Below are 14,714 nucleotides of genomic sequence, written 5' to 3'. Positions count from 1 at the left end.
CATTTTTGGTCTATATCTTCTTTATTATCCTCAGGCTGTAACTCCTGGAATGGAACAATGACAACAGCACAAAAATGTGTTCAACATGAACAAAGATGCAGGCTACAGAGAGCTCAACGCAAATGAGTAACACCCCAACAAAAGTCTTTCCTTTCAGAATGAACATTTCTTTTGGCAGATTATCCTGCAATATACGAAAAAATACAGTACTTGGTAAAATGGTGGATTTTTTTGGCATGTGCAACATGTGCAGTTGCACCAGGTGGCATTGCTCCCACACCCCACAAAAAACCCCACACATTTGCCACTTGATATAGTTTTCAACTGGTATGACTTGTAACAAATTGTAGAATGTATGGGGACATTGCACCCTCTCATGAATGCACACACTGTAGAAGTTTTAGAAACAATGTGCGGTGACATGTCAGCATGTGCACAGCTACAATTATAATTTTAAGCAGAACTTCAACACATACTACAATACATAACTACATAATATGTAGTGTTTGTGTTTTCTCATAGTGTAATGGTGCGTGGATGCATATTATACTTGTTGTGCAATATTTTTTTCTTTGGGGGGGGGACTTTTAAAGCCCCAGTGACATGCCTATAAACATTCTAAAATAGATATTGTAATGAAAAATACATACAACATTTTTCACTTCAATGTCTATACGAAAAAATAAATATGAGCAGCGAGCGTGTCATCCATGCGCAAAGTTGCGGAAGTCTCACTCGACATTGAAGTGGTAGCCATATTGCCTGCAACATCATCAGCAGATGTCACACAGGTATAGTCGCCATTGAAAACACTTAGTGGCACGCGCTATGGAGAGGAAGAAGAGAGATTTTCGGATTTTTGCGACACCCCTTATTACACAGAAGCTCTTTTCCAAGAAGAGAACGTCTCACAATTGAGTGAAGTGACCGAGCCAATGTTTCGAGCCATATTTAGATGATATGGGGATCACTTCTGACTAACAACAGACTCCCTGACAGTATGTAGCATATTCAGCCGGCACTACGAGCCACCACATCCCATTCACAACGAGCCGATCACAGCTTCGGCCGGGGTGGCTCACATCGTGGCGCCGAGCTGGGGCGGTTAACGGCATTGTTGTGATGAACACAGACGACGGCGTCGACAACACCGATGATGGCGCGCTCAGCCGCGAGCTACGACAATTCCACGATCGGCTTGTCTTGGCCGGGCAACATTGGCTCGTTGCGCCCGGGCGATGAACAACGCCGCCATCGGGTGAACATTGAAACATTTAGCACCCCTAACTTACGTATGCGGATCTTTTGTTATGTTCTGAGAGGATTACGTCCCCCCCCCAACTATTATTTTTTTTTAGTAGCTCTATACACACCTACCTGTCATTTGGAACCCATAAAGCTTTCATCCTTTATACCTGTGCAATCCATTTTTCACGACAAACCGGGTCTTTTGGAAACATATGAAGAGTAAATCCATCCTCCCAAGTGTTCGTGCAATATCTAGCAATACAACGAGCCAGCATTTTGGGTAACATGAAGGAACACAGAGCTATCGTCCAGCAGGTAAAACTCGTAGAAACATATGAGACCGACTGAGTGGGCATCTGCTACTAACGTCACTTCCTGTTTCTTCTCCAAAACAAATCCCTCGAGAGGATTTTCATGGCGGGAGTTACAAAAATTCATATATGTCAAAATCATGTTTTGTGGTGAAAAAACAGATGGGTCCATTCTGGCTGCCATTTAAAAAAAAAATTAATAACATACTAAAAATCATGCATTGCATGTCAATTGTTCTGTTCAATGAGTTCCAAAATGATTTAGTAGTAGCATGACAAGATTGAAGTAATTTTTCGTGTATTGCTGTATGGCTAATGAGAACCTCTGGTCTGTCCTGGTCAGTTATACAGTGTGGCTACATGTGCATAATCATTTTTATACCATAAAGAAAATGATAATCCTGCAATCTCCAATTGTTACCAGCAGTATATGTTTTATTTTCCATATAAATAGTTTCATAAGTATTAGGTAAAGGAAGTTACTGAAATAAATTTATAATTTAGAAGGTTTTCACGCAAGGAATAAAATCATGGGGATCATCACGTAGTTCTTTGAATATTCTATATATTTATGCAATGCAGGGTTTGCGTTGTTACTATAATTGTAATTTTTCTGTCGCTGTAATGTAATTAGCCTACAGTGCAAATGTCCATCCATTTTATCAGCTGCTTATCCTCACACGGGTCATGGGAGTTTTTGGGAGTGGGAGGAAACCAAGTGCCGGAGAAAACCCACACAGGCATGGGAGAACATGCAAACTCCAGACACCCAGGAGCAGGATTGAACTGGGGTCCTCAGAACTGTGCGGCCAATGCTTTACAGCTGCAACACCGTGCCGCCCATAGTGGAATATATATATATATATTATATATATATATATATATATATATAAAATACTGTCCACTGCAGTGTGTTTTACATCGGTATGCTAGAAACACCACTAGCAAAACTGTATTTGAGAACGTAGTTTTGCCTCCTTCTGTAATTTCTCAAAATCCAACAATACAACAATCGTCTTTAATAGTCTAATAATTCTACAAAAGTTCATAACATGTCCTTGTGTACACCAAGAAATGGATGCACAGCCCCATTTGTACAATATTTGACGATTGTACTACTTACTCTGTCGCGTTGCAGTTTGTAAGACGATGGTCCCCATGGAGCCTCTTCGCCACCAGGTGGCATTTTCGTCTTTTGAAGACGAAAGCTGGAACCGCACCCAGTTTAGTTTTTCCACATTTTATTATAACTTGAAAGATTGCAAGTCCAATCTTATCAGAACAATCTTTATGCAGCACTTGGATAATATAAATCATTTCGAACCTGTTCAAAAAGGAGTTGAATGCCTTAGCCGGAGACTTTCGAACAATAAAGTGTAAATTGAACAATGCTTAAACAATACAATCACAAGGTTAGTCAAAGTGTGCACGCAAACCAACACATTCGCACTAACTTGAAAATTTGTTTGAGCATTTACAGTATTTGAGATCCTAATTGGTAACATGTCCATCTTAAGGACCCACTAGTATGCTCTTTGCCCTCACTCGTAAGAACATCCCCCCACCCCATTAGTGCCACTTTTGGTCACATGGTAACCAATTCCTGCACTGCAGTAATTCATGGTTGTAGTTGACAATAGAGTGAAAAAAAAACTTATTCTGATACTGTATGACATTTCAGTACACGAGTAAGACACATTTGTCTTCCTCGTCGAACAATTATGTTAGTAGTGAGGCTAACCTGGACAAACTGCATGCTACAAGCAAGGCATAGACACTACTTAGTGCTCATTTGATGTAGGCGTCCTACTAGTGTGGCATTGTTGTGTAACTAGCATGCAGAAAAGTTGCAGAGTTGTAGAAACATTTTACTATTAAGAGACAGTCACATTATGCGCTGAATTGTCTTACTAGTGAGGACAACGAGTCCACTATGGACTGTAAGCCAGATACAAAGACTACTGAATCAAAAGGTTTTCCATACACGTATTGAACCTGCTTGGACAAGACTACGTCGCTCTCGCCTAACACTCCCGCAGGCGCTCTGTGCAAGGAATGCGTGTTAGGTTCATGAGTCCATTGCACGAAAAACTCCCCTGTTAACTGCTAAAGAAACGACGTGGCTCAAAAGTAAATCCCTGATGCCAAAATTTCCCCTTTCCTCTTGGAGTCACAGAATTTTGCATTTGTTTTACATGCATGCATACATTGAAGTCAAGCAGTGTAAAATGCATGGGGGGTTTATGACTTAACAACAGTGTATATCTGTGACAAATAAAACGTTGTGCTTTGAAGTACATCACCAGCCAGTTAATTATTTCTGTTTGGATGTAAAGTTAGCAGCATTGAGGGGGTTTGAAACACAGAGTAATTGAATAGAATAGAACAAAAAAAAAAAGACGTTATTGTACAGCAGTAAAGTAGGCAGTAGCAGCACAAGGATTTAATAATATTTAATAAGCAACCACTCCCCACCCAATATCTGCAAATGCTGAAATAAGTATTTACACGTCACCATTTTTATCAGAAAATATACTTGACGTGAAAATTTCATCAGATGTTGGCCATAACACAACTAAAACTGCTAAAATGTACAAGGATGATCAAGATCAGGCAGAAAAATGAGCCACCACATACTGCCAAGGAAACCCTTGATTCTTAAAAAAAATATATATAAAAAAAAGCAGCAAAAATGCCCCCGCAAATGGACGTGAATACGATTGAAAATCTGTGGAAAGCGCTAAAACTCAAAGTCCATAAAAGAAGTTCCTGGAACCTTCAAGATTTGAAGACTGCTCGTGTAGAGGAAGGGACCAAAACCCCAACCAGAGCAATTCCATGCGACTAGTTTCCCCATACAGGAGGCGTCTTGAAGCTGTCTTTGCAGACAAAACGAAATACTAGTTGGCGTGTTCTCTTCTTTTCCCCTGTGTCATTTCACATTAGCATGCACAACTTTATGTCTGATCTTGATTGTTCTGCTTTCTTTGTCTGTTTGGATTACTTGAGTTGTACCCACCATCTGGTAAAAATTTTCACATCAATAGCACATTGGGAAATATATTTCATGAAAAAAAAAAGCATGACACATTAAATACTTATTTTAGCCAGTCTGTGAATGGCAAACTGTCTATAATAAAATAAACTATATACATTTGCAAAAGTGAATGTGCACTGCAGCAAACTAGTCAGCAGCATTACTTGCAGTCATTACAAACGATACAATCAGGAGCCGCTCTTACATCCACATCGCTAAGCGACTCCTTTGTTTTCATTCATATTAATGTCACAAGTGTGTCGATAGAAGCTTTGCTCACACCTTTCGCAATCTCTGCTGGAAATTTCCAGACCTCAGAGAGCTTGCAAACAGTGTTGCATGAATCATTGATGGTAGTTAAGGGTGGAGCCAAGCATCACCTGCGGGTTATGTGGCCGGACCACACAAACCTGCCTGAACCTGAATTCAAGAGGAGCTTTTGGAAAGCTGACAAAGAACGCAGCTCCTGTTGCTGCGCCCCCCGCATTGGAAGACTGATGTGCGCATCTTGCCTTAAAATAAACCATAAGATTAAATATTGTTTCATTGCTACTTGTATCTCTGTCTGATGAAGGATATAAATAAGCAAATAAATACACAAGATATTCCAGCGTTCCTGATCATAAAACTGTTCCACAGCAGGGACCCTGGCCTGGCTTGACGCAAATAAATTCCTGCCAGGTTTTGGAGTAAATGTCAGTTTTATGCCCCCCCCCCCTCCAAAAAAATAAAATAAATAATAATTATTATTGCTATTACATGTGTGATTTCGTGTCTTCCATTGCATTTTGTCTCCAACATGAGCGTTCACACCCAACTAAAAGCACCCGAGGCTCTCACTTGCAGGTTGGAGCACAAACCACATTTCTGACATGCTCCAACTGCTCCCCCCCTCAAGATGCAGTCTCCTGTTTTTGTTGACTAAGGATTTGGGAGCCTTTTGCAAAGTGAATTTAAAATGACTGTTCCCATTTAAAAAAATAAGTGACAGCAAATGTGCACACACCCCTGTTTGGCTGCAGTATAAAGTGCAACCAGGATAAATCATCTTAACATTTGCATCTAAATAAATAATGCATGTTTAATAAAAAAATGTAGTTCTCAGTTGTAGATGTATAGCTTGAAAGTATTTTTCACCTTTTCAGTTTTCCCCGAGTTTTTAGGCAAGGGTAAAATGTGATCCAGTGATGCTCTTGGTAAGCCACCGTATTGGTGCAGATGTGCAAATTTTTCTTTCCGTGTTTTCTGTGGACCGCTTCCCACTTGGGACAGAACATTTACTTTAGAGGACATTATGACTTCAAAAGTGAATATTACATCTTTTTTTTTCTTGTATCCTTGTATGTCCAGGAGGATTATAGTAGATTTGAATTTTCAATTATAGTTTTTAGTTCATTTTGACTCATATATATTTTTTAATTCCATTAGTTCAAATATTTTTTTTTTTTTTTACAGCAGGTGTGGTAGTTTTTATTAGTTTGTATTTTTTCAGAAATTATTAATTTTAATGAAGCTTTCATTAGTATCAGTATTAGTTTAAGTTCATTTTCAATTTGAGGTATTTGTCAATAGCAAGATTTAAAAAAAGGGCCCAATGAGTCCATTCATCTATTTTCTCAGATACTTATCCTCAGAAGGGTCCCGGGAGTGCTTGACCCTATCCCATTGTCACAAGGCAGGGTACACCCTGAACTGGTAACCAGCCAATCACAGGGCACACATAAACAACCATTCACACGCCTATTCACACCTATGGACAATTTAAGTGTCTATAATGCATGTTTTTGGGACGTGGGAGGAAACTCGGATGCCTGGTCAGAACCCACCCAGGCACGGGGAAAACATGCAAACTCCACACAGGCGGGGCCGGGATTTGAACCCCGGTCTTCAGAACTGTGAACTAGTCAATCACCTTGCTGCAATCCATAGAACCACGGTTACATAATGATGTAAACTTGGGTTTTTAACTTGAAAAAAAAAGATTCAAGTTTTTATTTGCATGCTGTCCTTCGCATGTTGTTAAATTGAAAACTTCTCAAGTGGACTTTCAGATTTTCGACTGTTAGATGGTGATAACAGGCCATAACACCCAAATGAGCATAAGCGCCAATGTGCTCCACTATTAAGAAACTCCAACACCTCATCAAGACATATGAAACAATTGGGTTTAAGATCAAAAGAGGAATATGAGACAAAAGTTGAGAATTCCAACATTTATTCTATGGAGGGTGTGGTAAAGAAGTGAAGAAACGGGTCCAAGTGGGGCGGAACAGTTGGCGGAAGGTGTCTGGAGTTCTATGTGTAAGTTTATAAAACAGTGGTGAGGCCGGCCATGATGCACAGATTAGAGACGGTGGCACTGAAGAAACAACTGGAAGCAGAACTGGAGGTGGCAGAAATTAAGATGCTGAGGTTCTCGCGTGGAGTGAGCAGGTTGGATAAGATTAGTAATGAGCTCATTAGAGGGACAGCCAAAGTAGGAGGTTTTGGAGACAAGGTTCGAGACAGCAGACTTGGATAGTTTGGACATGTTCAGAGGCGAGAGAGTGAGCATATTGGTAGAAGGGTGCTGAGGATGGAGCTGCCAGGCAAAAGACCGAGAGGAAGACCAAAGAAAAGGTTGATGGATGTTGTGAGGGAGGACATGAGGACAGTGGGTGTTAGACAGGAAGATCCACGAGATAGGCTTGGACGGAAAAAGATGACACGCTGTGGCGACCCCTAACGGGACAAGCCAAAAAGGAAAAAAAGAAAAGAAGAAGATTCCACAGTACAGTATTTACATCTAGATGTGTTGAACAACTCAGGAGAAAGCAGCTTTTGTACAAGTTTTGACCGATGGGTGTTTCTAGTTGCTCAAGTGTTGCCTTTTAGACTGAACCTCCACAGGGCAGCCATGAAGGTCTCACAGTCCACTGTTCGAAGAAGACATCAACACCATAACATACCATGAAAACCCCTCATCAACAAAATCAATCAGAAGACCAAACTGGATTTTATAAACACTGTAAGTACAGAGGTGAGCCACAAAAGTTTCTGAACAAAGTTTTATGGACTGATGAGACCAATATTCACCTCTAACAAAGTGATGGAAAGGAGACGGAGGAAAAAAATGCTTTTGATCCAAAACATAAAATCTCCTCTTTGTAGCAGGATGAAGGTAATGTCGTGGTTTGGGCTTGCATGGAAGCTTCTGGAATGGGCTCGCTACTCTTTACTGATGATGGAACCCATGATGGTAGCAGCAGAATTGATTCTGAAGTCTACAAAACCATTTTGTCTGGCAAATTACAAGGGATAAGCTCCATCATGCAACAACACTTCTGACAAGACAAAGGACATAGACTTACACTAGGAAGGTCTTAGACTGGCCAGGTCAATTACAACGCACCTTAACCCAGCAGAACATGCATTTTACGTCTTCAAAAGGAGATTGAAGTGAAGAAACATCATAAACAAACAAGAACTGAAAGAGGCTACAGCAAATACCTTGAAAAGCATTTCAAAGAAGAATGCAACAGTCTGGTGAAGTCAATGGTTTTCAGGCTTTATGCAGTTATTGCAAGTAAGCCTTCATTCCACCAAATATGAAACGTTAATTTAATCATTTATGTTCCACTACTTGTTCTCTGTTGAAAAGTAGGTGACTTCAAACACAAGGTGCTCGGTCCCGAGTTGTACATGTTAATCGAGATGTTGAGTCATCTAGATGTAAATACCGTGAAATGAAAGCTGGAGTTCTGAACATTTTGTCTCTTCTTCATCTCTTGATTTGAAACCCAAATAAATGTCTTCAGTAAACAACAAACACAAAGAAATTGACCTTCTTGTCCCAATAGTTTTGCAAGAGACTGCATACATTTTTCTGAAATACATCTGAAATGTCAAAAGTTTCTATATGAAATTACATGACAAAGATGAAAATGAAAGATATTTTTGCTAGGATTCTAGTTAGCTTTACTTAGTTTTGCAAATGTAAAATGTCATTTGTCAGTTTGTTAATTTTTTTAAAGCATTCTGATTTTGCATTTTATTTCATTCACGGAAATTTTTTTTGCACTTGTAGTTGTATTTTTTCATTTTCATTTACTATAACTTTGGTGTGCAGCTGTTCTTTCTTTGGCTCCAGGATCTGTCAATTTATAGGTAAGCCTTTAATTCTTTCACACGCACACATTCACGCATGGATGCACACGACACGCAACACACATTCTATCAGAGATGTCCCTATGAATCAGAAAATGTGTTGAGCGAAATGTCAGAAAACCTCAAACCAAATTGCGAGCTTGCTTGACTCAGATTTCAGCCACACCTTCCACTGATACCTCACATGCCAACATGGCTGCTCACTTTCGCCTCGCCTGGTGCGTTCAAGCATGAGTGTGTGCAACCGGTCGTGATTCTTCGCCTACCACAAAATATCTTGATTTGCCCAAGAGTGCCATAGAAATATCCTCAACATAGATATTGGGGTAAGACGGTGCATAATTGTTCGGCATTCAGCTCAATGAACGAATGAGCTTTTTGCAGATGCTTCACTTTATCTGCAAATTGGTACCATCAGATATAGTATAGAGTTATGAGACAAAATACAAATTTCCAAGATCAGGACAAAATACATCAAAGCCTACAAATGATTTGATGAGCACAAGAACCGTAAACCGTTTTCAACTTGTCAAGGGAACTAATCTAAATTTTAAGACTTCAGATCTGTATCTTTGGTCTCTCGTGCCTCTTGTCTTTGAAATTGAAGAATTCTTTTCATGCAGCAAATCTTGAAGTTCATCTCCAAAGTCTCAGAGAAAATTGTTTTTCTCCTTGATACTCCACAGAGCCGGATTCTGTGTGACAGCATCTTGTCAAAGATTTACAACAGAATTTGTATATGCTGTCGTTTTGCAGTTAACAGCTTCTGGATATAAAAATGATAGCCCAAGAGTATATGGCACATACATCATACAACGTTATCTTGTTTTGTGACCCAGTAAGGATACAGAAAATGGATGGATGGATGGATGATTTCAGAACCTAAGAATGTTTTCAAATACTGGTCTTGAAATTGGTCAGATTTAGTTATCCACAGTTCATTTCCTGATGACTCACAAAAAACAAGTCCAAGTTACCCCCTGCAAAGACCAACCAATAACACATACTGATGCTACACAGCCTCAAAAATCGTTATGTATGGTGTCCATCTATGTTATCGGTGGTAGTTAGCAAAAGTTGCAATTATGGCCTTTGCAGTTTGAGCAATGTTGCTCTCATGGATTAAATTTATCGCTCGTAATTTTTTTCATGTAATTCCAAAATTCCATCTGTAATCTGTGTCCCTTGTCATAGCCATCCATGAATTTTCTTTATTTCTTACAATGTTCAGTGTCATGGCCATGGGTGACTGGAGCCTACCCAAAGAGAATGCAGACTGATGTCATTCACAAAGCTACAAGTGCACACAGAGACTGACAACCTTTCACACACACACACACACACCACACACACACACACACACACAACACACACACACACACACACACACACACACACACACAACACACACACACACACACAGAGTAGGAAATGAATCCACACTGCCTGGACGGAATTCAAGCAAATGGACCAGCAGTGGCTGTGAGACAGTACATTATGCTCGTATGAAGGCATTTGCCTCTTGCATTGCTGTGTCTATCTGAGTTTACTAAGGATATCAAAAACACAGCAGTTATACAATTCCAGAGCCATGACAAGACTTGCTACAATGCGAAGAGAGCGACAATTGAATAGCAAAACCACAATGCTTATTCAGTAAATGCACAGTGGTCACGGTTCTTTTCCCAATCTTTCACAACTTTCCATGCAAATTTATACTGCATTCTCAGAAGAACAGCCTGCGCACCGTTGCAAAGCGTGAAATTGCTCAGGTACCAACTTGCGACCTTGTCGTTTTAATTGATTCCTCATGTTCCCATAACCCACGGAACCAGAGCAGCAACATGTTTGGCTCCGCCTCTTCCTCCTTTGCCGCTCCCACCGGTCACAATAATGGCATCATGTTGCACCTCTTATGCAAGCACGAAGCACTGGCTTGCAGTGCAGTGCAGTGCAGAATTTTACAGAAGTAAATATAGCAGTTATGCGATATTGTGATAAAACCCTGGAAATGCAAACTAATTATGGACATATTTCAATGTCTTCAGTTAGAACCTGCATTGGAGAAGTGTTTCCACCTCCAACAACAATCTGGAGGTTGTTTTTACTGTATGGCATACATTGCACAAAGTGTTGTCTTTGCATGGGGTATAAAGCCTCAGTTCTTTTCAAGGCAGATGAGTTCACCAAAGTGTCAATGGTGCAGAAGATCGGGTTAATATTTGTGTCAATTAAGAGTTGAAATTGCTGAAACTCATCTCTCTTAATGAGTTTCCAATACTTGTTTCTGATATAGGAGTTGTTTTTTTTTTTTCATTTTTTTGCCAACAGGGTATCACTGACTTATTGAAGCCAGCAGCAGTTCATTGAAGAAAGATAGTCTGTTAGAGCACCGACATGGCACTTCAAACTGGTTGAACTTGACTATGCAGCCTCAGGCTAACAGGGCAGGGCACGGCCCTTTCACTAGACATATTTTAAAGCGATAAAATTTAGGGGTTGTCAGGTAATAATGGGTTCTATATACACAAGATCTGGAGAGAATATTGTGTGAAGCAACAATAAACCTATATTTGCATGTGGTTTAAATGCATTTTTTAAAATGTGTTTCAACACGTTCCACTGTCTCTTTCAAATCATGTATTGAGTAAATTAACCCTAGGGATAAGTGTGAAGGGTGAGGCATCTCAGGTTATGCTCCTCCCATCAGCCATGCATGCCTCCACTTGCAGCAGAGGTTGCCTTGTGTTGTATAAAAAGGGGACACAGAAGGAGCTGTGTATCTTAGTCCATCATCTCCACTCTAGGGCAGGCAAACACCACCGACCACTCAGCACCATGACAAGCATCAGCAGGTCCTCTATCTCTGGTCGCTCCTACTCAAGTGGAAACCTGTCCACCGGTCTTCGTAGGGGGTATCCTTTAAGTGTTCATGGAGGTGCAGGAGGAACCGGCTCAAAAATCTCCACCAGCACATTTAGCATAGGAGGGGGTTCTGGCGGTTACGGTTATGGCATGGGAGGTGGAGGAGGCGCAGGCTTTGGCATTGGTGAAGGCCTGGATCTTCATGTTGGGGCCAATGAGAAGGCCACTATGCAGAACCTGAATGACCGCCTGGCCTCCTACCTCGACAAGGTGCGCAGCCTTGAGAAGGCCAATGCTGAACTTGAGCTGAAGATCCGTCAGTTCTTGGAGAGCAAGGTCTCCCCCTCTGCCCGTGACTACTCTGCTTATCAGGCCACCATCAATGACCTGCAGGGAAAGGTAGGAATTTGTGTTTTACTCTGTTTATTCAGTTTTCATGAACAGATGCTAACATTCTATTTTTCTGAATCACACAGATCCAGGATGCAACACGAATCAATGGAGGCATTTACCTTGCCATTGACAATGCTAAACTGGCAGCAGACGACTTCAAAACCAAGTAAGCTTCAAGACTGACAACAAGGATGATTTTGCAAACTGCAAGGACATGTTCAGCCATGGTGTAGCATGATGTTCTGACTTCTTGCTGCCTCACAGGTATGACAATGAAATGGCTATGCGTCTATCAGTGGAGTCAGATATTGCCGGCCTGAAGAGAATGTTAGATGAGCTGACACTGGTCCGCTCAGACCTGGAGATGCAGATTGAAGGACTCAGGGATGAGCTTATCTACCTCAAAAAGAACCACGAGGAAGTGAGTAGCAATTCCTTTTACAATCTATGTCTGAGTAGCCGTAACCTTCTCTCTGACCAGTGTCTTACAAACACTTTTACGTGACAGGAAATGGCAGCCTTGAGGTCACAGATGACTGGACAGATCAACGTAGAGGTAGACGCCAAACCTCAAGTCGACCTTAACAGAGTTATCAACGAGATCCGCGAGCAGTATGAGAACGTGGCTGCAAAGAACCAGCGAGACCTGGAAGCCTGGTTCCAAACTAAGGTGAAACTGAAACATTTTTGGTTATTCCAAAGCCTGTAAACGAATATGACACTAAAGGTCTATCATGACTACTGCAGACCGAGACACTGAACAAGGAAATGGCGGTCAGCACAGAAACGCTCCAGACCTCCAGGTCAGAGATCAATGAGATCCGTCGCACTCTGCAGGGCTTGGAGATCGAACTACAGTCTCAACTTAGCATGGTAAATAAAGCAGATCCTTTTAGCTCTACACTCTCATGAGGATTTTCACATGGCCCACTGTTCCCTTTTGTATTTTCTTGAATGGGGAATTCATATTTATTCAAATTCTAATCCCCCCCAGAAAGCGGCCCTGGAAAACACATTAGCTGAAACCGAAGCCAGATATTCCATGATCCTCCAAGGTCTCCAGGCACAAGTGTCCTCCATTGAACAGCAACTGATGCAACTGCGTGCCGAGATTGAAAACCAGAACACTGAATACTGTATGCTCCTCGACATTAAGACCAGACTTGAGAGAGAAATTGCAGAGTACAGGAGACTGATGGATGGAGAGGGCAGGTAAGAAAATAAAAATACCTTACACATATTTGACCAGAAGAAAAACCCAGCCAACAGAGTTTAACCACACGCTTTTTGACTGATATTGGACTGTCATTGTCCTTCCTCAGCATTGGCACTTCCAAGACCACCACTGCCAGGGTGATAATGGTCACAGAGGACTTGGTCAACGGCAAGGTGGTGTCCTCAAAAACAACCACCGCGTAAGCTGCCTCACACAGCAAACAGCAGCACAAAGGGGTGTGACGCTTGAAGAACGAACGCCTTTTCATCTCAAAAAAATGAAATGATGAAATAAAAAAGCTCCTTGTCTGCCAAACCTACTCTTTGTGTAGAAGCTTGATCATTTGTTTCATGTTGTTGAGCCTGCAAGAGTTCTCCATATGACAGGTTTGACAACAAAATTAGCTGTATGCAGGAACATCACCAAATCACAAATGCTTCAGATGTGTTAAAATGGCAACAGAGTTTCAATCCTGCAATAAAGGGGGGAAAAAAAGTACAGTAGTTGAGAAACTCCATTTCATTTCAGGGTGTGGTTTTGTCCCAATTTGAATGGGATCCGGATGAGACTGAATGCTTTAGTTTCTCCCGGTGCATGCTGACGCACAGGTTGTATAAAATGAACTCTGGCAAAGCTGAAGAAACTATAAATAGTTTGAAAGAACTTGCAAACTGATTGGACAAATTGATGAGTGTGCGTGTGTGTGTAAGTGTCCTGTCCCATCATCCAGACCAATTTACAATCAGCAGGGAGTGTTTTTTGCAGAGGAGTGATATCTATCCAGATCTGATTAAAATGACAGCTACCCCACCAGCATTTTGGGTATATCCATCCATTTTCTTAGCCGCTTATCCTCACAAGGGTCGCAGAAGTTCTGGAGCCTATCCCAGCTGTCAACGGGCAGGAGGCAGGGTACACCCTGAAGTGGTTGCCAGCCAATCGCAGGGCACATAGAGACAAACAGCCGCACTCACAATCACACCTACGGGCAATTTAGAGTGTCCAATTAATGCTGCATGTTTTTGGGATGTGGGAGGAAACCGGAGTCCCCAAGCCACATCCGAAACCACATGGTCCTCAGCAATGCGCACACACAGCAACCTCGCCACTCCACCTCCAACTATCAAGTTTATGCTTAAAATCAATTAAATGTATTCAACACTGCACCTCTGTGACTACACCTGCTTTGCAAACTAACTTATATTCACATTCTACAATACAAATATGTGGAGAAAAAAATGCGTACCTTCCACTCAGAAGTCTCACAAACAAGAGGAAGTCATCCCCCCTGCCACCCGATAAGTGTGCCTTCAAAATAAAGCATGCAGCCTACTTCCCGTGTTTCTCAGATCTTCCACCAACAATTCAACAGCATTTCCCCCCTACAATGACCATTTTTAAACGCAATTCATTCTACCATCAATGACGTTGAAAAGAAGGAAAAAGAATAAATGACAGAGAAAACGCTGCCTTTTCAAATAAACATGTACTTCCACAT

The 14,714-nt window shown here is 41.2% G+C and overlaps 1 protein-coding gene across 1 annotated transcript; it reads left to right on the top strand.

Moving 5' to 3' along the window:
* Positions 1 to 11,513: 11,513 nt before the first annotated feature.
* LOC133506425 (keratin, type I cytoskeletal 13-like) lies at positions 11,514 to 13,699 on the top strand. The gene is made up of 7 exons (XM_061830557.1): positions 11,514 to 12,006; positions 12,084 to 12,166; positions 12,265 to 12,421; positions 12,509 to 12,670; positions 12,748 to 12,873; positions 12,995 to 13,212; positions 13,323 to 13,699. Exons 1-7 carry the CDS (start codon positions 11,581 to 11,583, stop codon positions 13,417 to 13,419), a joined length of 1,269 nt encoding a protein of 422 aa, XP_061686541.1. The 5' UTR covers positions 11,514 to 11,580; the 3' UTR covers positions 13,420 to 13,699.
* Positions 13,700 to 14,714: the final 1,015 nt, after the last annotated feature.

Source organism: Syngnathoides biaculeatus, chromosome 9, assembly GCF_019802595.1.
Source record: "Syngnathoides biaculeatus isolate LvHL_M chromosome 9, ASM1980259v1, whole genome shotgun sequence".
NCBI lineage: Eukaryota > Metazoa > Chordata > Actinopteri > Syngnathiformes > Syngnathidae > Syngnathoides > Syngnathoides biaculeatus.
This window is presented reverse-complemented; position numbering and strand designations above follow the sequence as displayed.